Source organism: Micrasema longulum, unplaced genomic scaffold (assembly GCF_059751315.1).
Source record: "Micrasema longulum isolate JH-2025_06_02 unplaced genomic scaffold, ASM5975131v1 h1tg000034l, whole genome shotgun sequence".
Taxonomy (NCBI): Eukaryota; Metazoa; Arthropoda; class Insecta; order Trichoptera; family Brachycentridae; genus Micrasema; species Micrasema longulum.
Genome location: NW_028277241.1, coordinates 38876 through 57166, shown reverse-complemented (window position 1 = coordinate 57166; position 18291 = coordinate 38876). Strand labels below are relative to the sequence as shown.

Genomic DNA, 18291 nt, shown 5'->3' with positions numbered 1-18291 from the left:
AAATCTATGCAATGTCTAGCAGCAGTCTCTCGCAATGGTCTCTTCCCTTAGACAAAATCCAAACTTGTGCACTTCTCCCGAGAATGTCTTTCATACTGGAGAACTTAATATGTTCATCCAAAACATTGAACACTCTTTGGGGCCACAAAAGAGAAATTTCTTTGAGCGGAAGTCGTACGTGTTTTTGGTATTAAATAATTCAAATTACAGGAAAACCTCGTACGATCATTCTGCCGAGATCTCCTCTTGTAACCGCATGACCAGAAATGTGTCAATGAGTCTTAAAAAAATTGTCTTATATCCAGTACTTTCGTAAATTAAAATTCTTATTTGTTTCCAGACATGAACGTGGAGCACGCGCAGCTTTTGGTTTATCTCTTCCATTCCTTGAACCTGATGCAGAAGAAGTCCGTTCTGCTCATGACTGCTAATGCCATTATAAAGGTATGGGTTCTTTTTTATTAAGGCTGAAGTCTGGTAAAACGCACGCAAGATTAGGAAATCATACGATTTTGCCATTTTGAAACAAATGTTTTCTTTTCATTGCGCAATAATAAAAAATAAACATTTTTATAGGTATTTCTGTTAAAAAATATACTTGAAAGTTTTATGTAACAAAAATATAATTACTTTTAGACCGGCAGATTACGCCATTTCAAATTTAGACACCCAGAGATTTTATAATGATCATGATAATTATTCAAAGTTTTTAATAATGTGTGTTAATTTTTAGGTTTGTGATGCCCTCGGCATGAGCGACCGCAAGTCGGCTTCGCAAGTGGCTACCCACCAGCTCATGTTGACCACCCGACTGCTGCTGCTCTTGGAGTATATCATGAAACATCTGTACGATGCTCCTCCTTGCCTCCTACAGCAGGTAAGCCGAGTACATGTCTGCCAATAACATATTTATTTTTTATTTTTATTTTCTTTTATTTAGGAAACATACAGTACAGTTTTATATTTTACACAGTTAGACTTAAATCTAATGGACCAGCGAAGTTTCCATATTATCAAGGAATTATATGTAAGGTTATTAATTAAAGTACAAAAAAGAGAAGGAAAAAAAACATAAATAGAAGTTGTTTAAAAATTCAAATTAAATTGAAAAAAATGAAGAAAATATCTAAAAGTAATTAAAAGTTAAGAATTAAAATAAAGAATGAAAACATGCTCAGATGTAAAAATAAAATAAAATAATAATAAAATTTTTTTAAAAAGGAAAAACATAAATATACACATACATATTTTAAGGGATTCAAAGAAACTATGAGACGAATCTTTAAAGAATCTTTAAATAAGAAAAAAAAATTAAGTCAATTTAAAAACATCTTCAAAATTAATGACACATAGTAAGAGCAGCAATATATTGATTTTATATACTCGGGACTCCCATTTTACACGATGTATAATTTTAATAAATGCAATACAACGTAACCAAAAGAAACTGTGCAAGAAAAACTTCAAAAAGAATGATGTTTGATCGGTTTCCTTGTATTTTGACATCGAAGATGGTTGCGATGCGATGCTGGACATCTTTGAAAGGAAACTCTAATGATCTGATCTGGTCAGCATATACCGGGTGCCAAGAATCTCAACTCATATGAATCTGCTGGGCCTGACATGTACAGCAAACGCCGGATTTGCGCGCTCCTAAAAGACTAATGAGCGGGCAACCAGTAGCTCAACCACAAATAACCATCGACGTGCTTAAAAACATGCTAAGCATTTGAGCGATCACAATGAACAATAATGAACATGTTTGATTGTGTTCAAATGCTTGCAAACTGGCTGGATTTCCTCCCTAGGGAGTTGTTCATATTTAAATTTATTTCAACAGAGAGGGAAAAATTTTCTGAGAAGGGAATATGGAAGTCTAGACATTTACAGGGCTTATGACCTGTCATTGGCTGGTTCCATATTCCCTTCTCAGAAAATTTATCCCTCTCTGTTGAAATAAATTTAAATAATGAACCTGCTTAAGTTATCGCAGTCATAAGTCAACGCGTGTGTAATCTCTAAGTCAACGCTCATGTCGGTTTGTTTTTGTTTTCCTCATAAAATATATACAGTTCACTGGTGAAAAATCAGCGTTTTCTATAAAAAATAATACAAAATATATTGCATTTGCAAAATAGTAAGGAGTATCTAATACAAAAAAAGTGAAAATTAAATTACAATTACTATGGCGACTGCTTTTCTTGACATTTGACTTTCCACCCGCCAGCTAAATGCAATAAATAGCATGATAAATAATAAATAAATAAATACAAAATATATTGCATTTGCAAAATAGTAAGGAGTATCTAATACAAAAAAAGTGAAAATTAAATTACAATTACTATGGCGACTGCTTTTCTTGACATTTGACTTTCCACCCGCCAGCTAAATGCAATAAATAGCATGATAAATAATAAATAAATAAAAATAGCAGTTTTGGAATATTTTCCATATTTACACCGGTGAAATTCAAATATGTGATTGCGCAGCAGGATTATATGTCGCGAAACGTAAATATTTTGACATTTAATATTAGGTGTTCACGGATGTTCCATTGTGATCGCGAATACGATAAACAACCATGGTGAGAAATTGTTATCACGTCGCTTATTAGCATGTCGATAGTTGTTTGTGATTGAGCTACTGGTGGAAGGAGATTAGTGGGAAGACCCAGGCTGAGATGGGGTGGAGGTGTGAGATAGGATGTGGCTGAGGACTGACTGACTGACTCGATCCGAGCATGTAGCCGGTGTATAAATATCCTGTGCCTATATTTTTTTAACTCTAAATCTTAGGTCCAAATATGGCGCGTAAGGCTGCCGACTAACTCGGTTGTTCGCGCCTCATTCTAGATCGAGTGGAATCTGGTGGTGGCCCCCGGGCTGTCCCCCGGCGACCCCGGGCAGGTGGCCAACGCGACGCGCGTGTACTGCTGCGTGCCGTACGTGGAGCAGGCGTTCCAGCGGCGCCTGGCGGCCGATGCCGACATGTCCATGCGCCCCAAGTTCTACGCGCTCACCAACACGGAGATCAACAACCAGGTGAGTGTGGGGAATAGGGGATAGGGAATAGAAAATGCCCACATGTACTACTGGAACATGCATTCCGACGCTTAGCTAATAACTCGCGTAATTCACTTTTTTCTTTTACAGGATGACGAAAATTCTGCATATTTTATTGAATCGCTGGGGAATGTTAGACTTTAGTGTTTAACTGGTGATATTTTGTGTATGAACATATAATTTTAATACATTTAAAGGCGTACTTTAGTAGAGCTTTTAATAAAATGAGCAGTTTTTCCTTTGTCCTGTAAAAACAACTTAAGTTATTTACGCAACTCTCTTAGCTAAATGAAAATTTATGGTTTCTCATCATATTTTAAAAATTCATCTACAGCTGTCTATACAGGGTGTTCTTAAAACCCTGTCACGAGACATATTGGCACTAATTTTTTTGAACAACTAAAATCTTAAAAAATAAAACATAGAAAAAAAAACAAATGGTTGCTTACTTCTGCAGGGGAGAAGCGAGGGGGGCGCGGCTGTGCAGTTCAGACTCCCCCCTCCCCCCTTCTCGTTTCTCCCCTGCAGAAGTTTTATTTTTATGATTTTAGTCATTCTAAAAAAAATATTTAAATGTACCAATATGTCTTCTTGCTCATACTGATCATCGTGGTTTCGGATGTGACAGGGTTTTAAGAACACCCTGTATGTTTATATGCATATCAAATTGATCGCTCAGATGCCAGAGCGTAAAAGGGTGTTGTCCCTGGACTGGTACCTGAAGCGTAAGACTGATCATCTTACCTTCATTTTCAAGATACGCTGCGAATGGTGTACCAATGCAGTGCCCTATTTTTTTTTTTATTTACAATTTTTAAAAACCCGTTAGGGTTACATTAGAAATGTAATATTGTCTAGTCATTTTATGTCTCGTCTAGTCTAGTTAGTTCAGTCATCATGTGCTTTTTCAGATTGATTTTAAATTTGTCTCCATTAAAAGTTTTCAAGTAGTAAGGTAGGTCGTTGTAGTGTTTAAGTCCATTATGTAGTATTTTTGACTGTCCTGTGTTTGTCTTTGCTTTTTCAATATGATAGTGTTTTTGTTGTCTGGTGTTATATTTGTGTATGTCAGCATTTTTGACTAATATTATGTCGTCGTCTTGTATGTTTCCCAGTGTTATTTTGCGCACAATTTTTAAGGTCTCAATTTTAGTCAAGTAGTTTATGTCAAACTGGTGTGTTTTTTTGTACAGTTCAGTCGTAGAGGTCAGGTAGGGTAGGTTGTATGTTAGTTTAAGAATTTTATTTTGTTGTCTTTGTATTCTTATCTATGCACAATTAGGTGCGGAAAGGGAATGATGAATTTTTTCAAGAATCTCATTTTTATTTGCAAATGGAATAAATCCTTAACTTCTCGGACTAGCATCCCCTCTACAAACCTTGCCAGCCGCTTCCCTTTTCCGCGTCCGGTGCGCATCGATTCACCTACCATGTACGTTTTTTTTGTAGGGGAGGGGTTGGGGTCCATGGAAGGGATGCTAGCTGAGTAATTAAAGATTTACTTCATCATTAAATTAAAACAAAAATCATTATGGCTGCAGTCTGGTAAAACGCACGCAAAATGAGTAAATCCTACAATTTTGCCATTTTACAACGAATGTTTTTTGTAATCACGCAATAATAATTTTAAAAAAACATATATTAGATAAAAACGATAATTTTTAAATGTATTTCTGCCAAAAAATATACTTAACAGTTTTATGTAACTAAAATATAATTACTTTTAGACCGGCAGATTACGCCTTTTCAAATTTAAACTAAACTTAGGCATGTGGGATCACGATAAAGACTAAGTATCGAACTAAAATTTGTTGTAATAATTTAAAGATAATAAATTGAGCATGAAAGTGGCCGAAGCAAAATTTAAATTTTTTAAAACATTTTAAATCACATACATTTTGCTTTATTTCTATGTAAAATTATGCTTTTGGTAATACTTCAAAAAAATATTTTAGTTGAAACCTTTTTTTATAGAATTGTATTATCCTTTTTTGAAAAAAAGAAGATAACTCTGGTTGCAATATTCCATTTCTGACAATATCTTCATACCTGCCCTTTTCGGTACCGGCTTGGCGCTATGCGGTCTGGCCCTGGAACACCGCGCACAATCTTATCAAACACGTTGACTAAGTAAACATTCTGTCAGTTGCTTATGCTAGCTATGCACGGGGCTATATACCAAACAGCTTTACCCAAGAGTCCGGGTAGCCCTCGTCCCTCAGGCTGGAGATAGAGACAAGCCACAGCCTAAGTCCCGAAGACCAGCAGTCTCACCTCTTCTTAAAACAACGGAGAAACATTATTTTTAAATAAATTTGCAGGAGACCCCCAAGCTGGACGGCCTGGCGTGCAACTTTGTGCTCGGCACCCCCGACAAGCTCAAGTACCCGCAGCTGCTGGACTCGCTGCTGGGGCTGCTGGGCTGCTGCTGCGCCTGCGACCGCTGGCCCGCGCTGCAGCTGCCCGCCGCGTGTGCCGTGCACTTCTGCTTCCAGACCGCGTGGAGGTGACTAGCCCGCCTTTATTTATTTATTTTTTTGATGCAAATATGCACTAAAAAAGGTTTAGGAGGTTTTTTTGATGAAATTTCACATTTGAAACACCCCCGTGTTGTTTAATTTAAATTCTCTATTAGTATTTAAATGTAAAATTTGAACTCCCATATTCTTATCAAACTCGTGGCTTGAATTTTTTTTTTTTTTTTTATTTAAATCTTAAAGTAGGGCACACATATCATACATATTGTTATGTGTGTTCTAATAATAACATTGCAAATATATTTAATTTATAAATTGTTTATCACATATATCTTGACCATTATTTTAAATTTTGATATGTTTTTTTCTTCATAAATATTTTTTTCCATTTCGTAATACTTTTTAATTGCTTTAAATAAAATTGAGTTTTGTGACTTTGCCTTTTTCCTAAATGGAAGTCTAATTTTGTTCTTTTCTCTTGTATTGTGATCGTGTTCATGCTGGTTCCGATCAATTTTTTTCCAAAATTCTGTTTTTTTATTAGAGTTTATAATTTTATGAACAAATATCATTGTATTGTAAAATATTCTTTGTTTATATGTTAATAATAAACAAAGAGTACAACTCGACAATTTGGACTCCTTACTACAATTGTCATCAAAATTCTCTGGAAAGGGTCCAAAAAAAATTCTTAAGATACATAAATTTTAAACTTGGAATTAGTCATGAATTTTTAAATTACGATTTTTTATTAAAAACATTAAATTTGCTTAAACTTAACGATAGAAGAAAAATTATAGACCTGTTAAATTTGTATAAAATTGTGCATTCTATATGGGATTGCCCAGAACTTTTGTCACTCGTCAACTTCAGGGTGCCTGGAAGGATAACTAGGCGGGTGCCACCGTTTTGCAGTAGTAACTCACGCACAGTGTATGATTGTAATGCCGTATTGAGCCGACTTCATGAACTCGGCAATAGTTGTTCCCACATATCGGATATTTTTAATGTGGGGTATTGTTCTTATAGAACAAACCTTATAAACTTTTTCAAAGATGAGCAGTAATCATATTTAATGTAGTTACTTCATATATGATTTTCTGTTTTTTTTTTTTTTATATATATTTTTATTATAAACCTTATTATGTTTAAAATTTGATTTACTTTTTATATTAATTTTTAAAGTTCTCGTATACTTTTTATTTCAAACTTTTGTTTTATTTAAACTTTTTTTTTTTTTTTTAATATTATGTTATATAATTTTTAGGCTTGATTATTGTTCCTTAGTTTTGAGTGCAAATATGTAGTTTAAAAAATATCAAACCTTATATGTTTATATTATAAATTTGTAGGCAATTATGCCGTGTATGTTAATAAATAATAATAATAATAATAATAATGAGATGATTAGCAAATTCTGGTAAATTATTTTTACGACTAATGATAAAAAAGAAAATTTGTAATTAATTTTTTACTCAACAATGTTTAAATGCTTGCAGACTGGCTGGATCCAGCTTTAATTGTTGTTTTAACTACCTGATAAAAGAAGAAGCATAAAAATTGGAAAATTGTTTTCAGGCGTTGCCTAGTAGGTGATTTGGTTCAGCCGGATGAATCTCACCCACGTGATAAAGGTTTCAGCTCTTTTCCTTCACAAAAGTCAACAGATGGAAGAGTTGAGGAAATGTGGATGTTCAAACACGAGCAGAATGGTGAATGTTACACAGTGTGTAAAGTGGCCACTCAAACCAGCCAATGACAGGTCATAAGCCCTGTAAATGCCTAGACTTCCGTATTCTCTTCTCAAAAATGTTTTCCCTCTCTGTTGAAATAAATTTAAATATTTCCATTTTATTTACTTTTAACCCTTTATTATTTGTATGCAAGATTTTAACTTCTGTTTATTTGTTAAAGTCATGATTAAAATTGATTAGGTGATTGGAGAAATTTGGAGAAATTGACAGGTCATAAGCCCTGTAAATGCCTAGACTTCCGTATTCTCTTCTCAAAAATGTTTTCCCTCTCTGTTGAAATAAATTTGAATATAGATTTTTTTAAACTCTTTATTTGTCACTAGGCTGTCGATAACGATGCCGCCGTCCACGCCGCACATGAAGGAGGTATCCGAGGGGGCGGCGCCGCTGTACTCCATCGTGTGGGCCCCGAGGGCCGCGCACCAGAAGACCTTCAACCCGTGGCTGAAGGACGTCCTCGTGAAACAGGGCATGTACACGCAGGTGATATAAACTTTCTGTTAATATATCTAATCATCGCTTTGTTTTAGCGACAAGAGAACCCTTTCTCAGAGCTCATAGCCTGTCATTAGCTCATTTAAGTAATCACTTTACATTATAGAACGGGTGCGCGTGAGTTGATTTGAGGTTAAATGAGAAAGATGGATTACAATTGAAGTTATTTATTAAACAGTTACACATGGGTTACATCCTATTATTTTGTACAGAAGGAATTTACAATAGCGAACACTGTCGGAGGTTGGTGGTCGGGCGACACAAAATTCCAAAATGAAATGTAATGAGTTCTTCCGATGCACGGTGTTGAATATCTTGTCCGAGCTGACGTTGCAGCGGACTACGCATTGCGTGCCAAAGCGGAGTTCGGACCTGTCAACCTCACGGCTGTTGGTGTTGCCCGCCACAGAATCATCATCATTCCCTTTCCTCGGTACACCTTTCCTTGGTAAATCATCTGTTATATGAAGGTGAGATGATCAGTCTTGCGCTTCAGGTGCCAGTCCGGGGACTGAGAAATATTCTAGTGTGAAAACACCCTTTTTAAATAAATGTTTCATATCGATCATGTCGGGAATCTGTAATGGCCTATATTAATGTAGGTGCCTGTCGGTGAACCAAGTAAATATACAAATTCTGTTTGTGTTAGTAGGCTCACTAGAATATTTTATTTAACCTTTCTTTCGCGCATACTTAAATAAAGGCCATCAAAGATTCAAATGCACTGTACTTATCTACAATGAGGAAGTTCAGTGTTTTTAAAATATTTTTTATTGTTAATAGACTACAGATTTTTCGGCAAAATCTAACGATCTACTGAATTTGATCAAAATTCTACTGATTTTTAAACAATTCCATTTTTTCCATACATTTTATTTTCCTATTTATTCGTCCCCAGTATAGGCAATCCCCTCATAAATCAATAAACCAAAAACAATTTTTTTTTCAATTTGCTCAGGAAGTTCCTTTTTCTTTTGATTTGATTTGATGAAATTAAAATTGAATTGTTTCCATGTGCAGTTGGCTGAGAATCTCCTTACCGGAGTGGGAACGTCTTGTGACAATATCTCCCATGCAGTTTGGCTCGCCTCTCAGACGTTCAAACAGCTCAAGGACAATATTTCTGGTAAGTTTATTCGCAAATATGTAATTAACAAAAAGATAAAAATATCAAACTTTATACAAACGTTCGGCAAGAGTGCAAAAAATACATTCAGAAGTTTTGAGCGGGAATGTTGCGTCCTCTATTATATACGTTCTACTCTAAAGTTGCGCCTTTAAATGGACACAAAGCCTATGGAACAAAAGGTGTCATCCCTCGGTGCACATGTGGATTGTATCTATCAGAAATTACCCGGAAAGATGTGGTAATGTGTTTTCGGTTACCAGGCAGACCCATCGTACATCGGTATTCGCTTTAATCGGGAGTCGGGAACAATAATATAATTTGTGAAAACGGTGCTTTGTTGATTTAGTTCTTTATTTAAAACATTTAAGTTTGTAAGTGAAAATTCTTGATGGAAGTTCATTGTAATTTATAATATAAATAAAACACGAGTGATACTTTAATCCACAAATTTGGAATATCCAGTGACCGGTTTCATTGACCAGTCTCGAAAATGTCGCGAAAGCGATGAAACCGGTCACTGGATATTCCTAATTTGTGGATTAAAGTATCACTCGTGTTTATTTATATAATAAATTAGTTCTTTATTGTTTACTTTTTATTGCGAACACTTGACTAACTTACTACGCTGCTAACAGTCGCGTGCACAGAGTTTTTAAGTAGGGTAGGCAGTAGAAAAAAAGTACGTTTTATATAGTATAAGTACCTAATCAATCTTACCAAACAGTTTCCTTCACTAGTCACATTAGTTTGAATCACTATGTTGTAGGTAGTTAGTATTGAAATTACTTAAGCTACATCAAATATACAATTAAATGCTAAATTTATATGATATATGTCTTATTTTTAATATAATTTACATAATATATTGCTACAAAATCCTTCTTTTAAATATTTTTATATTTTCATTTATTACGGTTGCTGCACTCGAAATTAAATCATTTTGGGCTCTATTTGATATTGCCGTAAATGCACTACTAGATAATTGCAAGTGACTTTCCAAGATACCGACATATTTAGCTAGTAAATCAATAAGTTCCAAAAAATTACCTTTCTTCTTTAAAAATAAACACGAAACAAGAATACTCTCGATTGCATAATTATAACAGAAACCAATTTAAGGTTATTTATTCCACATGACTGTCTTTTATTAAATAATAATCTAAAAAAACGCTAGATGTCAGTAACGTATTCGTTTGTTCTTTCTAAAACAATGTACCTACCGATGTTCAAAAAGCACTGCCTATTAGCTTACACATACACGCGTGATTACAACTGAAATAAAACCCACACATGCACATATGTGTTGGTTTGATATGATGACATAACAATATTGTTCCCGCATCGCGTTATGTTCATGTGGAAGAAAAGGGCATTTGTAGTTCGCGCTTCTCCCGACCCAGGCCGATAGCGGCGCGCTGATCGGTACAATATACTACTTAACAGAATTATCTCTGGCGCGTTTTTCAAATTTTAAAAATAGTTACTAATATGTTTGGTATTATTTTAATGAAATTCTAGTAGGGTAGGCACTGCTTATGTGCCTTTATGGAATGCACGGCACTGGCTGCTAATGTATGTTATTTATTTGAATCATTGTCATAAACTATCAAATTATTTCAACCTTAAAATTCATAAATAGAGTGTAGAATTCCAACCGTTTATGCGCTCTGTAGCGGCAGAATATGTTGTAAACCAGATCTTATTTGTAAACGATTTTGAAAAAATAATCAGCAAAACTAAAATTTTGTTTTTAAATAATGTAAATGCAATACATGATGTAATCTAGCTCCTATCTGTTATTAATTGGAAACGAGGAACTTAAATCCCAACCGTCAATGCGCTATGTAGCTGCAAGACGTGTTGGGATATTTATTGGGACAGCGCCCTTGAGGTGATAATCACAAAAATGGCGCTTTATAAATCATCCGCAATAATAATATAGTGTTCACAATGAGAATTGACTAATCAAAACAAAAGTTCCTCTACAATTTAAAATACAATTTATAACATTTCTTGATTTGAAGTTTAACAAATAGGTTTCAAACTTTTTACCAAGCTCTTTCTTGTACCATTTTTAATGTAATTACAAGTTTTAAACAATTATTTTTTATACTTATGCCCCCACACACACGCACCCTCTCCCTCATTTATTCACGCATACACACATTCACCTACACATGAATACAAACGTCACACACATACAATTACGTAAACTCTTTTCTTATATATGTATCATTAGATTTACAGTGGATTTTTTTAATTGGCTCTAGTATTGTTAATATTTTTCTACTTATTTTGTTTATGTAATAGCTGTAAAAATCCCAAATAAAATAAAATAAAATAAGGTTTAATGAAAAGCAGATTTGGACTTCTGGTGACACGGTTGGGAACATGAAAAGAAATTGATTGCAACAGAGATTGGACATCACTTAAAGCATTAAGTATTTTGAAAATGCATATAAGGTCCGTCTCAGTTCTACCTTTCCATAATATCACTTCTCATCTGTATGAATCCTGTATTTATTTTTGCTTCGTTGCAGATTTAATTCATTAATCGATGGCAATGTTTGATTGTGTAGAAGCGGGCCTGCCGAGCACACTGGACGTCGTCACTGTGAACTGCGTCCTGCTGCGTCTGCGCATGTTGCTGGGCGACTCCAAGCCCGAGAGTGCCCCGCCCGCTCTGCTGGACTTCCTGCCCGAGCTCCTGGACCTCGTGGAGACCGTCTTCCAGTGCTGCAGGTATGACCACGACCTGCGAGTCGGCAGCCGATGCAAGCATTTCACGTGCTTAAAAAATTTACAATTCGAAGCGATGTGCATGCAGCTCGAAGCATTTCTCCAAACTGACAAATAAATTAGTCTCTCATCAGTCAGACTTGCGTTGAATATCCCCGCGCAAGTGAGAGCTCGAGGTCGTCCACAAGCCACCCACCCGGTGGACCAATATTGAGAGCAACCTGAGAAGGGAGCGGCTGACCAAGGAGATGACTCCAGACAGGTAGAATTGGAGACTGCGTACCAGAAGGGCCGACTTGAACTGGGAAAAGGCAAGGAAGAAGAAGATATATAAATTAGTATATTGTTTGAATTATTTCAGAACGTTGTCGCCGGCTACAGGAGGCTTCAGCGTTCTGAAACATTGCTAAAATTTTGTTAACAGTCTTTTCAATGGTTTTTGGGAATGTGGAAGGAGTGCTTTCCTTGTATCATCGGCAAAACTTTTTACTTTTGAATTAAACATTTCATTTTGGATTGTGTCATTTTTTTTGCTCCCGCAGAGTGTGCGTGTCCCGCGACTCCGTGCCGGAGGACGCCGCCGAGTCGGTGGGCGGGCCGGCTGCCCTGGAGAGCGTGCTGCGCAGCTGCGGGTCGCGCGCCGCGCCGTGGCTGCGCGCGCACCTGCCCGCGCCCGCGCGCGCCGCGCTCGACCGCGTCGCCGTGCTGCCGGCGTGCAGCAAACCGCCCGTGAGGAAAAACCATTTATTTTCTATTATGCATAAAGTTAAGCCGAGAATAAACATTCGCTAATTCAACTACATATCTGTATAAGAGAGAGATAAAACTCATAACAACAAAAATTAATTACAAAAGTTATTTTGAAAAAACCGTCCACTTTTCCCACTGTTCAATTATTTAAAAAATTTAAGGTTTTAGATGTAAAATTGCTACATAAAAAGAATTGTTTGCTTCAAATACACAAAGATAAAATAAATAGTAATATTTCTAGGTCTCAAAACGTAAGTACGCGACCTAGAACAGGTGGTAATATCTTAATTCCTAAATTAAAAACAACTACTGCACAACATCATTATACTTACAGAGGAATATTTTTCTTTAATGAAATGAACAAAGATAATAAAAAGTACAGTCAGGAATACTATATATTTAAGAAAGAAGTAAAAAATTACATCTATAATTCTTCTTTATGTACAATATTTTGAGTTTGTCCAAATTTTTGTAGACAAGAACTGGATTCAACTCCCTGGGAAGCTGTTTATATTAACATATTACAACAGAGATGAAGAACATTTAAGAGAAGGTAATATAGAAGTCTAGGCATCAACAGGGCTTATGACCTGTCAATGGCTGGTTTAAGTGGCCACTTTACACACTGTGTAACATTCACCATTCTGCCTATATTCACTTCTATATTACCTTCTCTTAAATGTTCTTCATCTCTTTTGTAATATGTTAATATAAACAGCTTCCCAGGGAGTTGAATCCAGTTCTTGTCTACAAAAATTTGGACAAACTCAAAATATTGTTGATAAATTACCTGGTCCATGAAGAAGTATAGAAATTGAAAAAATAATATTTTCAGGCGTTGCCTGGTCTAGTATGTAGGTGAAATAATTCAATTAGATGAATCTCACCCGCAATAAAGGTTTCAGCTCTTTAACTTCACAAACATCAACAGATGAAAGAATTGAAGGTATATAGATGTTTAAATATAGGCAGAATGGTGAATGTTACACAGTGTGTAAAGTGGCCACTTAAACCAGCCATTGACAGGTCATAAGCCCTGTAGATGCCTAGACTTTTATATTACCTTCTCTTAAATTTCCTTCATCTCTGTTGTAATATGTTAATCTTCTTTATGTAACACTGATTGAAAACATCGTTTATATCTTTTTTGTAATTGTGATGGGGGACGCACGTGCGTAATATGAGCGGCGTATTTATGATTTTTAACTTATTTTGCTATAACAGGGCTAAATTATATGTTTATTTGCATAAATTATTAAACAGTATGTCTCCACGCTTTTTTTTCAAATATCTGAACTTTAGAATATTCCGTTTTTTACTAGTGATAACACGATGTTACATCACCGCGCTCAAAGGAATTATTTACCACAGTCTTTTAAGGGTTAATCAAAATTTAATGGGACTACAAAAATTATATGTAAATTGTGGGGACGTAGTCTTGGGGTTTCACAGCAATAGTAAATAGTTTTTTGTAGCAATAAATAAAACTTTGCTACAATTCCCTATTGAACTGTTTTTACTCTCCTCTGCACAAAAGTAAGTTTGACTTAGGTGAGACTTAAATAAAATGCTTACCAGATGTGTTCTAGTCTCTCGAAAACCTCATAAAAAAATATTATAAAGTTTCAAAATGCTGTTAACGATTTAACAGTCCCGAGATGCCTCCTTAGACAAAAGAGCTTGTCGGCCAAAAAATCATCGCATCTTGTTGTTTTCCAGTCGTCGTTCACCAAGGACGCTATCCCATCAGAGAGCGCCATCCTGCAGCTGCTGAGCGCCGTGGGGCAGCTCATGAGCACGGGCGCGGCCGCGGCGCCGCTGCAGATGCTGGCCGCCGAGGCCGTGGCCGTGGTGGGCGCGCGCGCGACCCAGCTCTGCCGGCCGGAGCATGTGGCCGATCGGGACCGCGCCGTTGCCATCCTGCTACCGGCCATCGTGAGTCTGAACTTCCATTTACTTTTTAATAACAAGAAAGACGAAGACAGATACGATTGAAATAAAATAAATCTAAAAAATATTAAAGTTAGGACGGAAGAAAAAATTAATGGAGTTTTTTATGTTAGTCTTTCTAGATTTCAACAATCACTAAAAAAAGACCAGATCCTGAGTTTACAATGTGACATCAAATGAAGGGAACAATGGAAATTCAAAATAAAAATGTCCGCTAATATTCGGTACGTTCCTCTACCCAGGTGGACAGCAGGCTGGAATTCCTTCAGAGCACGTCGACGATCCTCACGCAGCTGCTGCCCTCGCTGGAGCAGGCCATCCACGAGGAGGTACTGCGCAACATGTACCCCGTCATGATCGGCGATCTGCAGGCCAACAACGACAAGATACTGCGAGGAATGGTGAGACCGACTTAAATCTTATTTTATCATTTATTGGTCAATGCACAATGAACATTACGAGTAAGATACGTTGTAAGATATGTTGAAACCTAACTCTCGAATTGTAAACATGACTACTAACAAGCGGAAGTGTTTCAATTTGTGAAAAAGTGCCAATTATTTGTAAAATAGAACGTTGCGCGAAAAAGGTTGAGGTGTGTAAATTTTTTTCTCTATCCTTATCCACATTTTCAACACTATGGAAAAATATGAATCTTTATTTATCAGCATTTGAAACGTAGAAAGTGGTATGTTTGTAAGCATTTATTATAATTTTCAATAGTGACGATATGCAATGCAATGCAAGAGAACCCTTTTAATACCCTGTCATCGCTCTAATTTTCTTGCCTCCTCTTTCACAGTAGTAGCCGCTCGATTGTGGAATAATCTACCCACTAATGTTATATATGCCCCTTCTTTATTTACATTTAAGTCAAGATTGAAATGTCACTATCTAAATATTAAAAATGTTCCTTTATCCTTCTTTCCTTCCCATTCCCTCTCCTCTCTTCATAGTATAGTGTTATATTTGTAAGTTAGTTAAATTCCCGACGATGAGGTAGTAACCTCGAAACCGGTCGAAGTGTAATTAAAAAAATGTGGTTTATACAAATTTATAAACAAATACGTTTATACTTATTACCTAAATCTAAAACTAAATTACCTTAAATCAAAACCATTACTCAATGGGAAAAAGAAAAAAAGAGGAAAGAGGAAGAAGGAAAGGAGGAGAGATTAAGGAAGAGAAAGGAGATGTTTCTTCAGACGTGATTTAAACGGAGATAATGTAGTAACATCTTTGATGGTGGATGGGAGATGATTCCACAGTCGAGCCGCGTGGACACTATATGAGTTAGAAAAGAAAGAGGAATTGTGGATGGGTATTAAGAGAGTGCCTTGAGAATCAGAACGAAGAGGTAAACCATGAACTGATAAGCGTTGAAAATTTTCATGCAGGTATATAGGAGCATTAGGACTATAAAGTACATTGAACAGAAGTGAGAGGGAGTGATAGTCTCTCCGCTGTCTAATTTTGAACTTTTCTAATATTCCATCTTACCTGCATTCTGCTTAAAGATTATGGCGTTGTAAACTGAAAAATGGGCACTGAAATAACAGATGTTCGTTACTCTGTTATCTGTTAAGAAATATCATTGCATGGGCAATAGTCATCATTCCTTGATTTAAACCTATATAGATAACTTCTCATAGCTACGTGTCCGGTAAAAATTTGGGTCGTTTCGAAAGTACTTTGGTGATGGCGACGGAAGTTTGCTGCATCAGCCCTAGTTGTCTATTCCATTTTGGCCAACCAGTTTAGAAACCGGTTGGATGCTTTTTTAAAGAAGAGGAACGCAGACAAAAAGCATTTTGGAGCCGTAAATTTTATTATAAATAACCATGTTAGAAAATGGACAACAAGTTGTAATAGGGGGTATTCGGAAATCAGACTTGTACCGGAGTTCGCGTCACTATCCACCCGACATTACAATGCTGGATTATTGTGTTTCTAGGTTAAATACTGGGAGAAGGTTCTGGAGCGCCCGGCTGGCCGATTGGCGCTGGAAGCACTCTTCGGCGAAGGACAGCGCTGTCTTGGAGAGATTCTCATCGCCGCACCCACCGCACGCCAGTCCTACAGTCTGAGGGTTGTAAGGTAATTATATATGTACACAGTGATTCACATCTACGATCATGTATTTCACGGACATTAATCTTGTTATTAATTTTTGTAGGGAAATATATATCAGTACAGTCAAAGTATTGAAAACAAGAAATATTTCGAGTTAATTCAAAAATCCCACCAAGCCAATTACAGTAAAACCCCCTTTTTACGTTTTTCAAGGAAACAGCAGAAAAAAGTGTTAAACTGAGGAAAACGCTCAAGTGAGGAAATGAAAACTGCAGGAAAAATTGTTAAAACTGTCGTATTGGGGATTATTCATATTTACCTATAATTTCATTCTTAAACATTTTTTTTTTAGTCAATTCCACATTGTGTATTTTTATTGAATTAAAAAAAAAACATGTTTTAATAATTGTATGTAGGTACTTAACCTTAAAAACATGAAAATAAAATTTGAATTTGCGTACAATTATTTTTCCCTAAATATTGGGAAATTTTATTTATATGGTATCACTTTTTTTAGCATGGCACTGCAGAATTTCATCTGTCATTTACATCGCAGCAAAAATGTTTCACACTTTTATGATAACTGTTTAAACTATCTTCTTTCCAAATTATGTTTATAACTTCGAATAATATTTCTATTGGCAAATTTTAAAACTTTCTGCATCGCAATTTATTGATGTAAAGATTTTATTCTTCCTAAACATGAGTCAACTGTAATTTAGTAAAACGACAAAATTAGACACTTAAACAAAATGGTCAATTACACTGCACCTACTTTGAATTTAGTTTGAGACAATAATTTACATATTTTTTTTATATACCTCAATTTTAATTTCCATTCACAGGGCGGCGCGCGGCTCTTTTTTTGACAGATCAAATGAGTTATGGAAAAATTTCGATGTAAAACCAGAGTTATGAAAAACGTATGAAACGTTATTATTAAACAAGAATGTATGGAAAAAGGTGGAACCTAAATATTTCGGTGTAAAAATCGGGAAAATGTAAAATCGAGATTTTACTGTATTAGGTTTTTTTTTCACTGAGACGACGAAATAACAAAATGTGCGTGTTCCAGGCTCTTCAACAAGCTGTTTTCCTGGTGTGAAGGGTCTTCGCCGCACGTCAGCGTGTGCGTGTCTGTCATGAACCGCATAGGAAAAGCGCCCCCCACGTGGCTCGGGCTCCTGGGAGCCCCTTCGGCTCGCGGGAAGAGCCGAGCCCTGACCAACCGTAAGTATCACGTACAGACTTGCATATTCTATGTAAAAATTGAATACGTACGTCTTTAAAAATTCTTACTGCTGTTTAAAATTAACCCAAAAAATAGCTTAGTTTTTAAAAATTAATCCATCCTTAGAATTTTGTTTTTTTGTTTTGTTGGAAATAATAGATTAGTTTAATAAATAATTCAATTGAAAAAAACACACTGAAAATTATGTTAATTCTCTATAGAAAAATATAGGTATGAGGTCTTCAATATATCGACCTTAGGTCAAAAGGTTCAAATCTTAATTATGGAAAAAGAGGTTTTATTATTTTTAATGTTTTTTTAGCTAATGAAGACGGCTTGATAGATATTCTATTAAGTAGCATTTAACCATATAATATGTTGGTTTATTTTCAAAGATTTATTCATCAGAGATTATGAGTTGTTTTGGACAATAAACTGACATACAACGAGCATAAAGATAATCTAGTGTATCTGGGAAGTATGTTGAGAAAGATATCGAAAGGAAGGTGAGTGCCGGGAACAGAGTGAACGGTGCACTCAAATCAACCTTGGCAATTAAATGTTTATCGCAAGAGGCAACATTAGCAGTTCACAATGGAGTCCTGGTCCCGACCCTAATGTATGGGAGCGA

General features: G+C 35.9%; 1 protein-coding gene across 1 annotated transcript in view; it reads left to right on the top strand.

The window, feature by feature from the left end:
• LOC148285441 (E3 ubiquitin-protein ligase UBR4-like) overlaps positions 1–18291 on the top strand; it is a gene marked incomplete at its 3' end in the record, with an annotated part of 74454 nt that overhangs the window by 18056 nt on the left and 38107 nt on the right. The window contains 12 exon segments of the mRNA XM_088225175.1: positions 341–444; positions 734–877; positions 2853–3041; positions 5384–5568; positions 7617–7776; positions 8809–8914; positions 11497–11659; positions 12199–12385; positions 14126–14341; positions 14599–14757; positions 16311–16453; positions 17505–17659. Coding sequence (XP_088081301.1) covers positions 341–444; positions 734–877; positions 2853–3041; positions 5384–5568; positions 7617–7776; positions 8809–8914; positions 11497–11659; positions 12199–12385; positions 14126–14341; positions 14599–14757; positions 16311–16453; positions 17505–17659 — 1911 coding nt within the window.